The 16,338-nt window shown below is 41.9% G+C and overlaps 1 protein-coding gene across 1 annotated transcript in view; it reads right to left on the reverse strand.

Annotated features, from left to right (window-relative positions):
• SKAP2 (src kinase associated phosphoprotein 2) overlaps positions 1 to 15,354 on the reverse strand; it is a 221,013-nt gene extending 205,659 nt beyond the window's left edge. Inside the window, exon 1 of the mRNA XM_075212274.1 lies at positions 15,159 to 15,354. Coding sequence (XP_075068375.1) covers positions 15,159 to 15,201 — 43 coding nt within the window. The 5' untranslated portion in view covers positions 15,202 to 15,354. The remainder of the gene's footprint in view (positions 1 to 15,158) is intronic.
• Positions 15,355 to 16,338: the final 984 nt, after the last annotated feature.

A 16,338-nucleotide genomic window follows, 5' to 3' on the forward strand; every position in this document is an offset into this window, starting at 1 on the left:
AAAAGTACATTTCTTTGCTGTTATTTTGCTCACCACTACGGGGATGCAATGCTGCAGTATTGTTTACACAGCTGTATAGCAAATGTAGTGAGCACACAAGTGGAAGTCCAGGCTACTGATAGTCACAGCCACAAAGCATCCACAGATGTTTTTCCCCAGTACTATCCCAGAAGAATGATCATCTAAGGACCTGTGAGCTCCTTATAAAAGCCTATATACATGTGACATTATTATTATTATTATCATCATCATTTATTTGTTAGGCACCACAAGGTTTCCGCAGCGCTGCACATAGTACAAACAGTAGACTATACAGGGTATAACAGTACAGAACAATAAACAAAAGTACCAATACTTCAGAAACTCCAGGCAGGCAGATGCAATAGACTTGGAGCAGAAGAACGGGTAAGGAGACAGGAGGGAAGAGGGCCCTGCTCATGCGAGCTTACATCCTAAGGGAGGGTTAAACAGACCAGGCACAAGAGGAGCCAGTTGAGGGAATGGGAGAGAGGGGAGAATGGGTGGAGGAGATGGGGGTTAAGTGGATGGTTGGTAGGCTTTGAGAAAGAGGTGAGTTTTGAGTGCACGTTTGAAGGAGCACAGAGTAGGAGAGAGGCGGATGGAGCGAGGGAGGTCATTCCAGTGAAGGGGGGCTGCACGGGAAAAGTCCTGGATTCTGGAATGGGAAGAGGTGATCAGAGTGGAGGAGAGGCGGCGGTCATTGGCCGAGCGCAGGGAGCGGGTGGGAGTGTGAATGGAGAGGAGGTTAGAGATATAAGGGGCAGTAGAGTGGGAGAGAGCCTTGTAAGTGGTGGTGAGGAGTTTGAAAAGAATTCTGTAGGGGAAGGGGAGCCAGTGTAGGGCAAGGCAGAGAGGGGAGGCAGAGGAGGAGCGGCGTGAGAGGTAGATGAGTCTTGCGGCCACATTGAGTATAGAGCGGAGGGGGGAGAGACAGGAGTGGGGGAGGCCGGTGAGGAGGAGGTTGCAGTAATCCAGGCAAGAGATGATGAGTGCGTGTATGATGGTTTTGGTGGCCTCCTGAGAGAGAAAGGGACGGATGCGGGCGATGTTGCGCAGTTGGAAGCAACAGGCTTTGGCAAGAGAATGAATGTGGGGGGCAAAAGAGAGAGAGGAGTCAAGGGTGACACCCAAGCAGTGGAGTTGGGTGACAGAGGAGATGGTGGTGTCACCATCTCTACGCTCTGATTGGCCCGATTCTCCAGTGGGCCTTATTTTGTTGGTAAATGTTTGGCGTGCCGTGACCAATTCATAAATTAATCTACTGATGACAATTCTCTGAAATTCATCCGAATTTAAGAATAGTCTGAATTGATTTGCCCATTGGACATCCAATAAATAGGATATTTTAGAAAAGAAGGGGAATTTAAATTTACCTTAACTTGCCTTTAAAATTGTCCTTGTTTATATTCCATATTCTCCAATTTTATATTGCAGTTGTTTCTACTACTTCTGCCTTATCTTCTTATGGTGAGTTTTCAAGAATACTCATAATTCAGTTGGTATTAAGCATTTTATTCCAACTGAATCAGAACTGAAAGAAAAATAGGAAGTGATCCTGCCTGAAGAAAGTAGACACTAATTATAAAAATGTCTATTTTCTTTATTAATGCAAAACTTTTATTTCTTTTTGTGCTTTATTAAGTTTTCACTGAATATAAGGGAAAATATAGTCTTCATCCAAGACATTTTAAGAACAATTTCAGATTCCTCCACTAAAAACATAATTTATGAATAAGTTTCAGTTGCGACGAGAGACTTGTTTCAGAGAAGCCTATTGGATAATAGATTATTCTATTATCATATATATATATATATATATATATATATATATATATATATATATATATATATGTAGAACAAAGATAACGATGACCATGCTTTGTGGATAAAAGCAAAGAGGCACATCAATATCAACGGCAACTTTTTACAGTAAACTAATTTTATTGGCTGACCTATACTACTGTTTAACAAATGTAAAAAGTTGTCATAAATATATATATTCCTGAAATTCTCCAAAGGGTTGATAACCTGTGGTGGACAGACAGCCATTGCATGGGCTATGGGGACGGGAGTTGAGGGGGGCACAGTGATACTGACCCTTCAACCACTGCTCTTCTGGCCATGTGTCTTCGTCGGCACAAGCGCAGTAACTAGAAGTCCAAGTGGGTCTTTATAAGCTTGCAATGGCCCCTGTGAATGGTCAGAAGAGCAGAGCAGGTTCTTGGGGATGGACCGACATCATCGCTCCCCCACTCAAAAGATTGCTATGGGGCCCAGCAATACAGCGTTACCCACTTCATTGATATATTGTGTAATATGCCACAGAGGCAGCATATTTGAGAGGAAAAACAAGGGGACTTATTCTCCAAACGAGTGATCTAGACTGCTGCACTGGACACATACATGCTGCTACAAAACACACACTGCACTAAAAACACAAGCACAGACACATGCATAACAAGGCTTCAATCTTTGGACCATTCATTCATAATGATTAGCAGCTTGGTCGTTTTTTGCCAGTATAGTAAAAATAGAATACGATTTAATCCTATGCAGGTACTCAAAGAATAAACAAGATAATTGGATTAAATCCCCAACAATTTTAAAGTAAATTAAAAGCCAAGTTTTGGTCGCTCCCCCTAGGTACTACTTCTATACAATCTTCTATTCTGTCTCATGTGCTGAATATAAATTAAACCAATGTCTCGGCTACACTTTTTGGTAATTTAGATCTCAGATCAATAAACTAAAGCAAATTAGCAAAGTAGGTACAGGAAACTTCTTTTCATGGACACATTATTGTGTCCCTGGACATAAATGTCCCCTTAATACCACCTACACCCAAACACAGTGCTTAAACCTGTGCAAGAACAATTTTCAAATCTGACAGGAGAACAAATATTTTGGCACTCAAGGAGGCCAATTCAATTCTGCCGTGTTATTTTAGGAATAACGCAGCCTGCGTACTATTACCATTACTACGTAAAAGTGCACAGTATTTACCGTTAGTATGGTCATTTTAATGCAGGTTTTTTTGCTCGCAGCCCCAAGGGCAAAATCCAGGTGTGCAAAGGTAAAAAGTGATTTGTATGCTATAGGGTCCAGTCACACATCAATGTTGGCCAGGGGATCAGAGGGTTGTTGTCTTGGGTGAATTGTGTAAAGGGTGGTAATAGGGTAACTTCGTGAGGTTACGAGGGTGGTTGAGGAATATTATAAGCTTGCCTGAAGAGGTGGGTTTTCAGAGAATACCTGAAGGTTTGTAGACCAGAGGAAAAAAATTTTGCGCAAGGGAGAAAATTCCATAGAGTGGGTGCAGCTCGTAAAAAGTCCTAGAAATGGGAATGGGAGCATGTAATGAGAGTGGATAAGAGATGCAGATCTTGTGCAGAATGGAGTTGTTGAGTTGAAAGATATTTTTAGACAAGTGAGGAGATGTATGTCAGTGCAGTTGTGTTAAAGTCCTTGTAGGTTTATAAAAGTATTTTATTTTGGACTCGGTAAAAAGCAGACAATCAGTGTGAGACTGACAGAGTGGTTCAACAGAGGAAGTACGATTTGCAAGGAAAATCAATCTAGCTGTAGGCAGTAGAGGTGAGAGTCTGATTCAGAAAAGAGGAGGAAATTGCAATAGTCAATGCGGGAGATGATGAGTGTCTGAATTGAGTGACATATTATTAGTCATTCTGCCCAGAGTGCCCCCACATGGGCCACTGGCAAGGAGGAGAAGCAGTCAACAGTTTCTTACTTGTGAAGCATGGGAGTGCACCACTGAAGGGTGAGGAGAACCACTGCACTCCTGGGGCCCCTACATCACTCCCCTATGCTACCACTCTGAAAAGAGTAGAGTTCTCTTTAGAGCGATGTATGTGCAGTGAATACATGCATCAGATGCCCATGCTCAAAAGAGACACTAGCTCTACTTTTAACACAGCAGAACAGGGGAGTCCTGTAGGCTACAGCTGCATCACCGGGCCCCATCCCAAACTTTGCTACTGGGCCTAGAAATGCAGAGTTTCTCCCCTGTCTATACTGATAGAAATTGTGCTCCTCTTTGTGATTAAAAAATGTCACTGTTTGGAAAATATGTTGCAAGCTTCAGCTGACTGAGAACCCCATGAAAAGTCACGACCCTATCAATGACAGGATTTTAAAAAGTCGTTCCATCATCATCAACATTTATTTATATAGCGCCAGCAAATTCCGTAGCGCTTTACAATTGGGAACAAACATTAATAAGACAATACTGGGTAATACATACAGACAGAGAGGTAAGAGAACCCTGCTCGAAAGCTTACAATCTATAGTTCCAGTGACAAAAGAAGAAAAAGAGGACATCTCTAATTAAGAATATGTTGCATGCTGTGTGCAGCTATTTTTGTACTTGTTATACGGTGCAGGAGCTACAATAAATGGTAGCTCTTTTTGCAGTTTAAACAGAAAATAGTGTTGGCAATAGTTAATTTTAGTAGAACATATTGCACTTTTGTTGTTTTTCTACCTTGCTTTTCATTTTTGCTTTTGTATATATTTAGTTATCGTTTTTAAATTCTCTGGCGGGGAATTCAATTGGCTGCGTTGCAGTAATCCGTGCTAAAACTACCGTACTATTGATAATAGTGCATGGACCGCGTTACTTTCACGAGTAACGCGGCCAATTGAATTCCCCCCTTAAAATATGTTTTTGAGAAACAGAAGGCTACCTTTAAACATAAAACAAAATGATTAGATTCAGTCTTACAATCTGTAAGAAACAGGGAATAATGGACGTCATTTATCATCCATACTGTCAAGTATAGAGGGTCTGAGATGTATGCCCGCTCTCTGCTCTTGGGAAACGCATCCGCAACTAGAAATCCGTCTAGGTGAGTGGGGAGATGGAGAAATCCACAGAGGCGCAGTATGCAATAGTATAACTTTCAAACCAGTCCAGTCGCCTATCACTTTATAACCACAACTAAAATGACACTTTCCTACTTTTCTGCTATAAAACACACAAACACAAAAGAAACAACTCACCACCATAAAGGAGTCCTATCAGAGGTCAATGTATATAAGTCATTGATTAATAAATATAAATACAGCGTGCTAACGTAATATATAAGCATAAATTATTATGAGCACGGAACCTTATTTATTTGAATGTGTACGTTTATCAATTTGAATGGAAATTACATATCACTTTCTCAGACAAGGCAAAATGAAACCTCCCTTACACTTCAGTGTAACAGGCCTCAAGTGACTAATTTTGTATATAAGGATAAGTTACTGTCAGCAAAGAACCTTATTCATCTGTTTACTTGTACCAACATAAATAAGATGTATCACTTTCTCAGACAGGGCAAAATGTAATTTATAACATTATTCAGTGCAACGGGCTCCAAGTGGCCATAATATCACAAACAAAGGTGGAATTCTTTCTTACTTTTACCAAGCACTGAATTTATGAATATAGTGGGCCTCATGTAGACTTAGGAGCAAATTTGCACTTGGACAAAGCATGTTGCAATACAAGTGGTGCAAATGTAAATGTTGTGCATGCAGGGAAAATACTGGCTGCTTTTGCATGTAGCACACAGATACACTATATGGACAAAAGTATTTGGCCATACCTGTTAATTAGTGAATTGAATTGTTCCTCAATTCAATAATCAGACCCATTGCCAGAGGTGTATAAAATCAAGCACCTAGCCATGCAGTCTCAATTTGCAAACATTTGTGGTACAAAATGGTTTGTTCTGAAGAGCTCAGTGACTTCAAGCGTGGTACTGTGATAGGATGCCACCTTTGCATTAAGACGGTTCGTAAAATTTCATCACTGCTGGATTTTCCACGATCAACTGTAAGTGATATTATTAGAAAGTGGAAGCGTTTAGGAACAGCAGCAACTCAGCCAAGAACCAGAAGACCACGTAAAATTACAGAGCGGAGTCAACGACTGTTAAGTCGCATGATGCCTAAAGGTCGCAAACGTTCTGCTGATTCCATAGCTGAATAGTTCCGAGCTTCCACTGGCATTAATGTAAGCACAAAAACTGCGTGGCGGGAGCTTAATGGAATCATGGCCGAGCAGCTGTATGCAAGCCTCACATCACCAAGACCAAGGGCAAGCATTGGATGGAGTGGTGAACTGTGGAGTAGTGGAAATGTGTTCTGTGGAGTGAGGAATTACGCTTCTCTGTTTGGTAGTCAGATGGGTGGGTTTGAGTTTGACGGATCATGGGAGAACGTTACCTGCCTGGCTGCATTATGCCAACTGTGAAGTTTGGTGGCGGAGAGAGATAATGGCATGGGTCTGTTTTTCAGGGTTTGTGCTAGGCCCCTTATCTCCAGTGAAGGGCAATCTTAATGTTTCAGTATACCAAGCCATTTTGAACAATGTTATGTTTCCAATTTTGTGACAACAGTTTGGGGAAGGCCCTTTTCTATTCCAACATGATTGTGTCCCAGTGCACAAAGCAAGAACTACAAAGACATGGTTGGATGAGTTCGGTGTGGAAAAAGTTGACTGGCCCGCACAGAGCCCTGACCTCAACCCAGATGATCACCTTTGGGATGAACTGGAACGGAGATTGGGAGCCAGGCCTTCTGGTCCAACATCAGTGTCTGATCTCATAAATACTCTACAAAATGAACGGGCACCAGCTCCCACAGAAACATTCCAACATCTTGTGGAAAGCCTTCCAAGAAGAGTGGAAGTGGTTATCGCTGCAAAAGGGGGACCAACTCTATATTAAAGTATATGTATTTGAATACAATGTCATTATAGTTCCTGTTGGTGTAATGGTCAAGTGTCCGTATACTTTTGTCCATATAGTGTACTAGGCAGCTTTATTTTTACACTGCAATTTAGAGTTGAACTAGGGCATGCCCCTCCATAACTCTGAATCTTTCCACAGATTTTAAACCGCAATGTGGATTTGCCAAAGTTCAAAATTCCTGCTTCTAAATGGATTTACTCTAGATGAGGCGCAGTATCTTTGATACAGAAATACATTTTTTTGCATTCAATTTGAAATATGTAATTTTCCAGTTTGATCACTTTTCATGCTCAGGTGCCAGGTGTGGCCAGAGCTAGTTATTTTTATCCTAAGCAACTATAGCAAGTTCTTTCATTTTAGAAAATATTCAAACTACTATGAACCTGCAAGAACTATGTGGTCCTACCTTGTGTGTTATTCTACTGTAAAGAGCATATTTATTAGTTTCCTGCTTTTTTGTCACACGTCTGATGGTGTAATGATTGAGATGAGTAATTGTGGCCATATACCCGGTGATATCACAGCAACTATCAGGCAAATGTGTTGACACAAAACGATAGTGATGTCCGAAAAATAATGTTAGTAAAATTTGTTGTTGTCATTATCCAGCATATTGGTAAATGTGATCAGAATGACCATAGATGACCTCTATCAGCATGTGTATCTGGGGTCATCAACCACACCAACAAGCCCCAGAAGATATCTGGTCCCTCATCTAGGTGATTCTAAGTATAGATGCTCGAATTTGTTTCAAAGTATTTCTCAAACTGGTTCAATGAATCGGTTCCAAAGTTTTAAAATTTGTGATAAACTCTTGACCTTTAGATTGAGCTTAATTTGAACAAGGTGAACAAGTTGCTTCATGTTTGAAGTTGATCGAGCTTAAATTGTAAAGAGCTTTTAAAAGGTGGTGTTCATATTAAAAATAGTTTAAACATACAGTAACATTGAGTCATTTACACATTAACAGGCAATATAATACAGGTTATCTTAATTATTTTGTTTTAACTATGAGCTGAGAACTCTAACTTCGAACTTGAGCTTCAAACTCAAACTTTGAACCACACATTTGGCCATGGCAGTGACACCCAAATAGAACTGGCCCAAAAACCTCCAGCCCTAGTGAATTGGCCAACTTCAAACAAATTTTGAACTGGTTTGAATAATTTAAGTATCTCTAATCCGCAGTGCCAAGCAGTAGGATTGGCCCATATAAGGTCAGCATTAAACTTCACACATCAAAATGTAAATACTGTTAAAATAACCTTATGATTTTGTTTAATCTTTAATTGGTGCTTTAGATTATTACCAGATCATTTTCAAAGTGTAAAAAAGCTTAAATGAGTTGTACACGTCAGGACGACCATCTTTTGTGTCCCTGTGTAGAAATTTGGTAGGACTCCAACTTTTATTTTGTACTTGAACCCTGTGTTTGTGAACCTTATAGGAAGGGGGTTTCCAGCTAGAGATGGTCACTGACCCCCATGTTTTGGTTTCGGATTCGGTTTTGGATCTGGGTTACCATCGTGTTTTGGTTTTGCAAAACCGCCATTGCGTGTTTTGGTTTTGGTTTTGTTTGGTTTTGTTTTTCTATTTTGTTGGAAAATCAATGTTTTTGGGCCTAAAATAACCCAATTTAGTGCTCCAACTGTTTCATAGATAAGTAATCTAATTGTAGAGGTAATAAATCGTCCAAAAAACAGTTTAATTCCTGGTAGGTAGGCCTTCATTTATTCTACACACAAAACAGATTGTCTTCCTCTCCATCTATGCATATTGGCAATGCAGCCATCGTCTTTGGATGTATACTACACCCTACACATATAGTTAAATATGTAAAGAAATGGAAAAAGGCAGTTTGCTTTCTGTCTCTATGGGCTTCCCCTCCACTTGTCGAAAATACAAAAAAATTCAGCCGTTATAGACTGTACAATATTAATTGAAATGGACAAAGCCAGTTTGATTTCTGGCTCTCTAGGCCCCCCCTCCATTTGTCGAAAATACAAAAAAATTCAGCCGTTATAGACTGTACAATATTAATTGAAATGGACAAAGCCAGTTTGGTTTCTGGCTCTCTAGGCCCCCCCTCCACTTGTCGAAAATACAAAAAAATTCAGCCGTTATAGACTGTACAATATTAATTGAAATGGACAAAGCCAGTTTGGTTTCTGGCTCTCTAGGCCCCCCTCCACTTGTCGAAAATACAAAAAAAATTCAGCCGTTATAGACTGTACAATATTAAGAGAAATGGACAAAGCCAGTTTGGGGTCACTCTGTCTATGACACCCTACCCTTAAGGAGAAATTGCCCAAACAGCAGCCTTTCAAGACGGTACGTGATATGGAAATGCCACAAGTCCCTTTCCTCTTTGGGGGTGGATTGCACCCTACACTTACATAGAAAGTTTTAAAAAGATGTTATCGTCATCATCTTCAGCTTCATCCTCACCCTCATCAGTGTGTATGTCATCATCACAGACTATCAAATCATCGCCGCTTGAATCCGCCATTAGAGAACAGTCAGTGCTTGGATGTCTTGGATGGTGAAGGCCTTCCTCGTGGAAGATGTAGTTCATTTTTATAAACATCATTTTCTCCACATTTTTGGGAAGTAACCTTCTACGGCGATCACTGACTAAGTTCCCTGCTGTGCTGAACACTCGTTCAGAGTACACACTGGAGGGTGGGCAGCTTAGGTATTGCAAAGCAAGTTTGTACATGGGTTGCCAAATGGCCTGCTTTTCTTCCCAGTAAGGAAAGGGACTGTCTGACATTTCCATATCAACTACCTCTTGAAAGTAATTCTCCACCATCCTTTGCATGTTTATACTCGTATTGGATGGAGTTATGGGCAAAGTGACATTTTTTGGAAAAATCCTTCAAACCAGCCCAGATGTTAAATTGTTCTGGTCTGCCCCCTGCGTCTTCCCTGCGTCTTTTTGGGATATTTAACTTTTTTACGAGCAGCAGCAGCTTGAGAAAGTGAAGGAGGACACGTCGTCAAGACGAGGCTCAGTTCAGCGGCCAACTTGCTGAGCAATAGCTCCTTGCAAAAGTTCGCATCTCGCTCATTTACAAGTAAAGACTCAATGTAGGTTTTAAACCTTGGATCAAGCACAGTGGCCAAAACGTACTGATCCGTGTTCAAGATCTTAATAACTCGAGGATCTTTGTGAAGCAAATTAAGTACTTGATCGACAAAGCCAACATACTTTGCTGAATTGCTTGCTTTCAGCTACTCCTTCATTTTCTCAAGCTGCTTTTCCAATAGTCTAATTAAAGGAATGACTTGGCTCAAACTAGCAGAGTCTGCACTCACCTCACACGTCACAACTTCAAATGGTTTCAGCACCTTGCACAGCACTGAAAGGATTCCCCACTGTGCAAGAGTGAAATACATCCCCCCGCCTTTCCCAATGTCATGGCTTGTGCAATATGCTTGGATGGCTTTGCGCTGTTCCTCCATCCTCTGAAGCATGTACAGGGTGGAATTCCACCTAGTTACCACCTCTTGCTTAAGTTGGTGGCAGGGCAAGTTAAACTGCTCTTGGAGCTGCTGTAATCTCTTACATGTTGTGGCTGAATGCCTGAAATGGCCTGAAATTTTACGGGCCACCGAAAGTATCTCCTGCACCTCACGGTTATTTCGTAGGAAGCTCTGCACCACCAAGTTGATGGTGTGAGCAAAACAGGGAATGTGTTGGTAATCACCCAGCTGTAATGTTTGCACTATATTGTTGGCGTTATCAGAAATGACATACCCTGGGGAGAGTCCAAGTGGTATAAGCCATGCATCAATCACATCTCTCAGTTTGCGTAACAAATTGTCAGCTGTATGCCTGTTAGTGAAGCCGGTGATACAAAGAGTGGCCTGCCTGTGACAAATGTTACGTAGTGGTGTACATGCTGCTGCTGTTCCTGCTGGTGAAGGTGAATGACCAACCCAGTGGGCTGTCACAATCATATAGTCTTTGGTTTGGCCACTTCCACTCGTCCACATATTTGTGGTTAAGTGGACAGTGGGCAGAATGGCATTTTTCAGCGCAATCTCTACATTTTTACACACTTTTTGGTATAGTTGTGGAATTGCTTTACGGGAAAAATGGTTTTGCGATGGAATTCTGTAACGCGGACACAAAACCTCAATTAACTGTGAAAAACCAGCTGCGTTTCTTGTGGAGATTGGACACAGATCTAACACTAACATTGCAGCCATGGTGTCTGTGATTCGCTTGGCGACTGGGTGACTGCTGTCATATTTGTTTCCCTTCGCAAATGATTGTTTCACAGTTAATTGCTGAAATGTAGGACTGCTCATTTTCTTGACCTGCCTCTGGGATGACGATTCACCCCCAGCAGCAGCAACAGCAACAGCAGTGGGACTAACGCTTTCTTCAGAGGAATCAATAATAGTGCAGGAGTCATCCAGCCTTAAGTGGGATGCCGGGCTAACTCCGAGCGCTACTGAGGATATTGATGAGGATGGTGTGGTGGGTGTATTTTGTAGCCGTCGGGATGTCGGTGAGCGGAGGGTCTTAGCTGATGATGGAGTGCTTGTAATTTTTTGGGAAGAACTTTCAGCTTTTCCCAACACTTTGCCATGAACTCTCGTTAAATGGTGTAACATAGACGAGGTTCCAAGATGGTTAAGGTCCCTCCCTCGACTGACTGTGGCTTGACATACACTACAAATGGCTATACAATTGTTGTCTGGATTTGGGTAGAAATAATTCCACACATAAGAAGTGGATTTTTTTGTTTTATGCCCAGGCATGACAATGGCCTTTTTCTTGTCACGTGCCAGAACTGCTGCCACTGGTGCAGGACTTACACAAACAACCTCAACCTCATCAACATCCTCATTAGCGCCCTCGTCGCCTACACAAATCTTCCCCCCTCCTCTTCTAATTCCAAAGTGGCATCCTCAATTTGTGTATCACCGGCTACACTCGGGCTATTAAGGCACACATTGGCAGAATGCTCACGATTAGACATCCCACTGTTGGATGGACTCTCCATAGGGATTGATGTAATTTGTGAATCAGAGCAAACATTATCCTCTAATGCCTTACTGTCATCTTGCAGCTCGGCTTTGACGCGTAACAGTAGTTGTGCACCAATTGTAGGCTCGGTAACTTTTTTGGGATCTGCCACTAATAGCCAAAGGTGAAGGCCTCATTCTCTCTTTGCCACTGCGTGTGTAGAATGGCATGTTGGCAATATTTTTTTTTTATCGGCACTTAACTTTTGCTCAGTAACACTTCTTTTTCGCTTCAACACAGTAAAAAAAAAAATTATATTGTTTTTTGGACTGGTTTTGAAACACTCTGTAGTTTGACATGGCCTTGCCCAGATGACGTACTGGGAACACTAACATCAGGACTGGTGACAGAACCTGGTTGCTCATTCTGCTCATATTTGGACTGCTTTGATTCCATTCTCAGCCCAAAGCACTTGTAGTGCTAAAAATTATTTGGTAAGATACTGCTGACAGATAGTAATTTTGACAGCCAGAAATATTTATGCACAATTAGGGGGGACACCCCAAAAGCACTGGGGAGTTCTAAAAATTAGTTGGTAGATACTGCTGACAGTAATTTTGACAGCCAGAAATATTTATGCACAATTAGGGGGGACACCCCAAAAGCACTGGGGAGTGCCAAATAATGAAAAGAAAAAAAACCCCTTTATCCTCCTCTCTTCTTTAGCGATTTTTGTTACAACAATTGGAAAAAGAATATTGGATTCTCTGTCCCTGCTCTAATCAGCCTGTGACTACACCCTGCACTCTCCCTCTGTCAAATGGCGATGGATTGTTGTGGAGGCGTGTATTTATAATCTTGAAGTATCGTGAGAACCGAGCCCCGACGACGTCACGATGACGTTCGGCCTCGATTTGGATTCGGAGCGGGCGGGAGAGTACCGAGTACTCTATAGCTCGGTACTCGGATACCCAAAGTTCGGGTGGGTTCGGTTCTCGGGGAACCGGACCCGCCCATCTCTACTTCCAGCACAATTCACTGTGCCATGTATAACTGGTTGTCTGCGAATGTACCACCTGATTGGACAGCAACAGCTCCTGTCCAGTCAGGTGCCACATTCACTACAGACCTCCCATCTCAGCAAATATTTAAATCTGCTTTAGGTCTTCCCTGCTGGGTCTATTTTCTGACTGCTTGCAAACAGCAGGAGGACCCGCACTGGCACTAAAATCCATTAAAGAGGTGGAGGTAATCCCAAGTGTATAAGCCCTTTTAGTTTGCTCTTTTTTAAACTTTTTATTCAAAAGGGGAATGGGCGAACAAAAGAAAATTAGGGAGGGAAAAGAGAAAATATGACAATATTAAAACATCCTTCATCTGAATACAGTGGGATGACCAACAAAATCTAGATAGCTACATCGATAAGAGAGATGTTGCAGAGAGGAGGTGGGATGTATTCGGCATGTAAGAGATACTTGTTATCCCCATATAACTGTCCACTGAACAATACAATAGGAAGGCAATTGATGAAAGCCTTTCATATTCCAGAAATGTAAGGAGAATAATGACAGCTGTGTTATCAGTGTAATGGGCTGTACATATTTACTGTCAACAGTTGTGAAATAAATGTTTTCTAAACTGATCGGTGCTTTGAGAAACAATAAGGACATTATCATTTGCCAATACAAGTAAAAACATTGTGTTCCAACAACATTTCTTATATCACATTTAGGCCTTGACATTAGCAATCATGCAAGGCAATGTAAAATAAAAACACACCTTGAAATAAACACAAATCAATAGGGTTTATGGATTTATAAAGTCAGTTTTACCATTTACTTCCAACCTACACATTAAAAAACAGAATGTAATTCCTATATAACTGTAAAATAATATACCATGTGGACCATGAGTGTAACTTCTCCGGGCTCTGTCCCCTCTATCATCCCCAGGGCCGAACAGAGAAACCTTGGACAGTTGTGTGGCTTCCTTTCTGAGTCTTTTTGTAGACTGCACGTGCAGCGAGCAGAAGCGAGAAAGCGAACGTAGCCTATGGTGTGTGACCATACAGACCAATAGGGAACTATTGGATCAAGCAGTCACTTTCCCCCACCCACAATCCGGCTCAGATGGGGCCATGAATGGACAGATGGGGTAAAAGCCCACATTATCATCATCACCACTGGGCACCCAAAGGAGCCAATGACCTGGTACTTGGTAGCCCCTCCCACTGGCCCCCCAGTCATCTTAATTCTAAGCACTGCACTCAAAATAGAACAGTGTGGTGTCCACTGTCAGCAGGGAGTGAACTGAGCTTCCTCTGTCACTGACATTGCAAATCCCACAATGTCATGCACACAAGCCAGCCTTGACAATTCAACTCAGAGGGGCAGTGGCGCATGCAGTGGGGGTTTCTGAGTCTCTAGAAACCCCCCCCCCTGCGCTAACTAAGTGGCCACTGTCCTATAGTCCTATACAGCAGCCGCGGCGCTGTCAAAGAAGCGTCCCTGGCGGGGCTGTAGTGCATACAGCACCGCCGCGGACGCTTCTTAGACAGCGCCGCAGCTGCTGTATAGGACAGATCTGACGAAACGGCAGCTCTCTCTCTCGGTTTGTTTTTTTGGGGGGTTTTTTTTTGGCCCGGGTGGAAACCCCCCCCTCCCTGACAATTCTCCGTGCGCCCCTGAGGGGGATGGAACTGATGTTTAGAGGGAGGGAGAGACTGAAGGATAGAGTGTCCCTCACTAGAAACCTTGTTAGCCCCTTCATATTTTTGCTATGGAGTCCCCAAATGTCTACTTATTTCCCTAATGTGGCACATTAATTCACAAATGTGTGCCTCAGTCTCAGTTCAGTTGTGTGGTTGTACAAGGCTTGAAGACAGGTTTTTGCCTGATTGGCTCCACCCATTAATCTGACATCATGTAATATATATAGTAACAACTTCCTATGGACTGAGATGGGAGTGATAATTGTCCATACAAATAAAACCATACGAACTGCTAAATCACATTATATGTCTTGTGTTTGCAAAAATTTCAATATTATTCTGTTAGTGTGCTTAATGTAATAATACTTAAAAGACAATAACATGCAATATAATAGGAAGGAAGGACAAATTGATAGAAAGGATCAGTCATAAACAAGACAATAACAATATGTTATGTCATAGCAATTAGGAAACATCTCACTAAATAATGGCATGCAATTTTGGTGACAAAAAAAGAACTAAAAATTTACATAACATTATAATTCGATCTATGTTACAAAAGAACATAACTTACATTTCCACAATGGTTAATTGAAATAAATAGATCCAAGAAGACAGATTAGATGCTGAATGATGTCTCTATATGTACAGTATACTTCTCATAGCCCCACCCCTCACCAGTTACCTGCTATAATGCTCTTAATGTCCTCAGGCAGGAATTGATTCATTGTGAACGGCTGGTTACGTCTATATGAAGCAGGTACGTTGAGGCTGGTAAGCTGGCAGTAGAGCTTGCAGTTTTCACAGTGTGTATAAAACAGGGAAGTAAAAAGCTGAGAGGAAGAAAGAATAGGCTTCTGTGTGGTTTCAGTGTTTAAGGAAGTAAGTGGTCAAATCAGCAAGTTTGCTCTCCCTCCTCCCCTAGACCAAAAGCACACAATTGTGCAACCAGTAACCGGTGACACTTTTTTTTTACTATACTAGACAAATAAACTGCAATGAGTAAAATCCATCCATTGTCAAAATAACACTTTATAAAATATGCCTTTTATGTTCTGTTCCACAAATGTTTGTCCTATAATCAGGTACAGCTATGAAACTTACAGCATACAAAATTGCAATTATAGAAACATAGAATATGCTCCCAACAACTAATCAGGAGATGCTGATGTAGTGGTTCCTCCTATATATTTTTTTTAAGGGACACTAAACGTAAAATACAAGTTGCTTATGTAATATATGCCATACTTGTCAACTCCCGGAATGTCCGGGAGACTCCCGAAATTAGGTCAGTCTCCCAGACTCCCGCATCCCGCACCTGGCACCCCAAAATGCCGCGTTTTGCGCCGAACCTCGTCACTTTGGCCCCGCCCCCCGCGACAAAACGGCATTTCCGTCGAGGGGGCTGTGCCAAAATGACACGATTGGCCGCGCCCCGCCCCCTCCCGCCCTCCAGGCACGCCTCTCTCCCAGACGAAGCAAGGAGAAAGTAGGTAAGTATGTTATATGTCTATATAATATATGCTACTTGTAACATTCACAAATACATAAAATCATACCTCCCAACTATCCCGATTTTAGTGGGACATCACAATTGGCGGCCCGCAAAAAGAGGTGGGTCTAAAAGAAACACTGAGTTTTACCCCAAATTTCCCAATTTATGGGCAGAGTTTGGGTGGAACAGGAGCAGGTCTTATTTTGTCCCGCATGATGCCCAAAACAGCCCTAAGTCAGTATTGCAGCCAAATTTGAAAATAATTATTTTGTTCAATATACAGGGCTCCCTGCCCTCAGGCACTGCATCCTCTGCCAATTCCTTGTTGTGGGGGAGATTTCCTCTACTCATGTGTCAGACTGGAAGTGTG

This window comes from Mixophyes fleayi, chromosome 5 (assembly GCF_038048845.1).
Source record: "Mixophyes fleayi isolate aMixFle1 chromosome 5, aMixFle1.hap1, whole genome shotgun sequence".
Taxonomy (NCBI): domain Eukaryota; kingdom Metazoa; phylum Chordata; class Amphibia; order Anura; family Limnodynastidae; genus Mixophyes; species Mixophyes fleayi.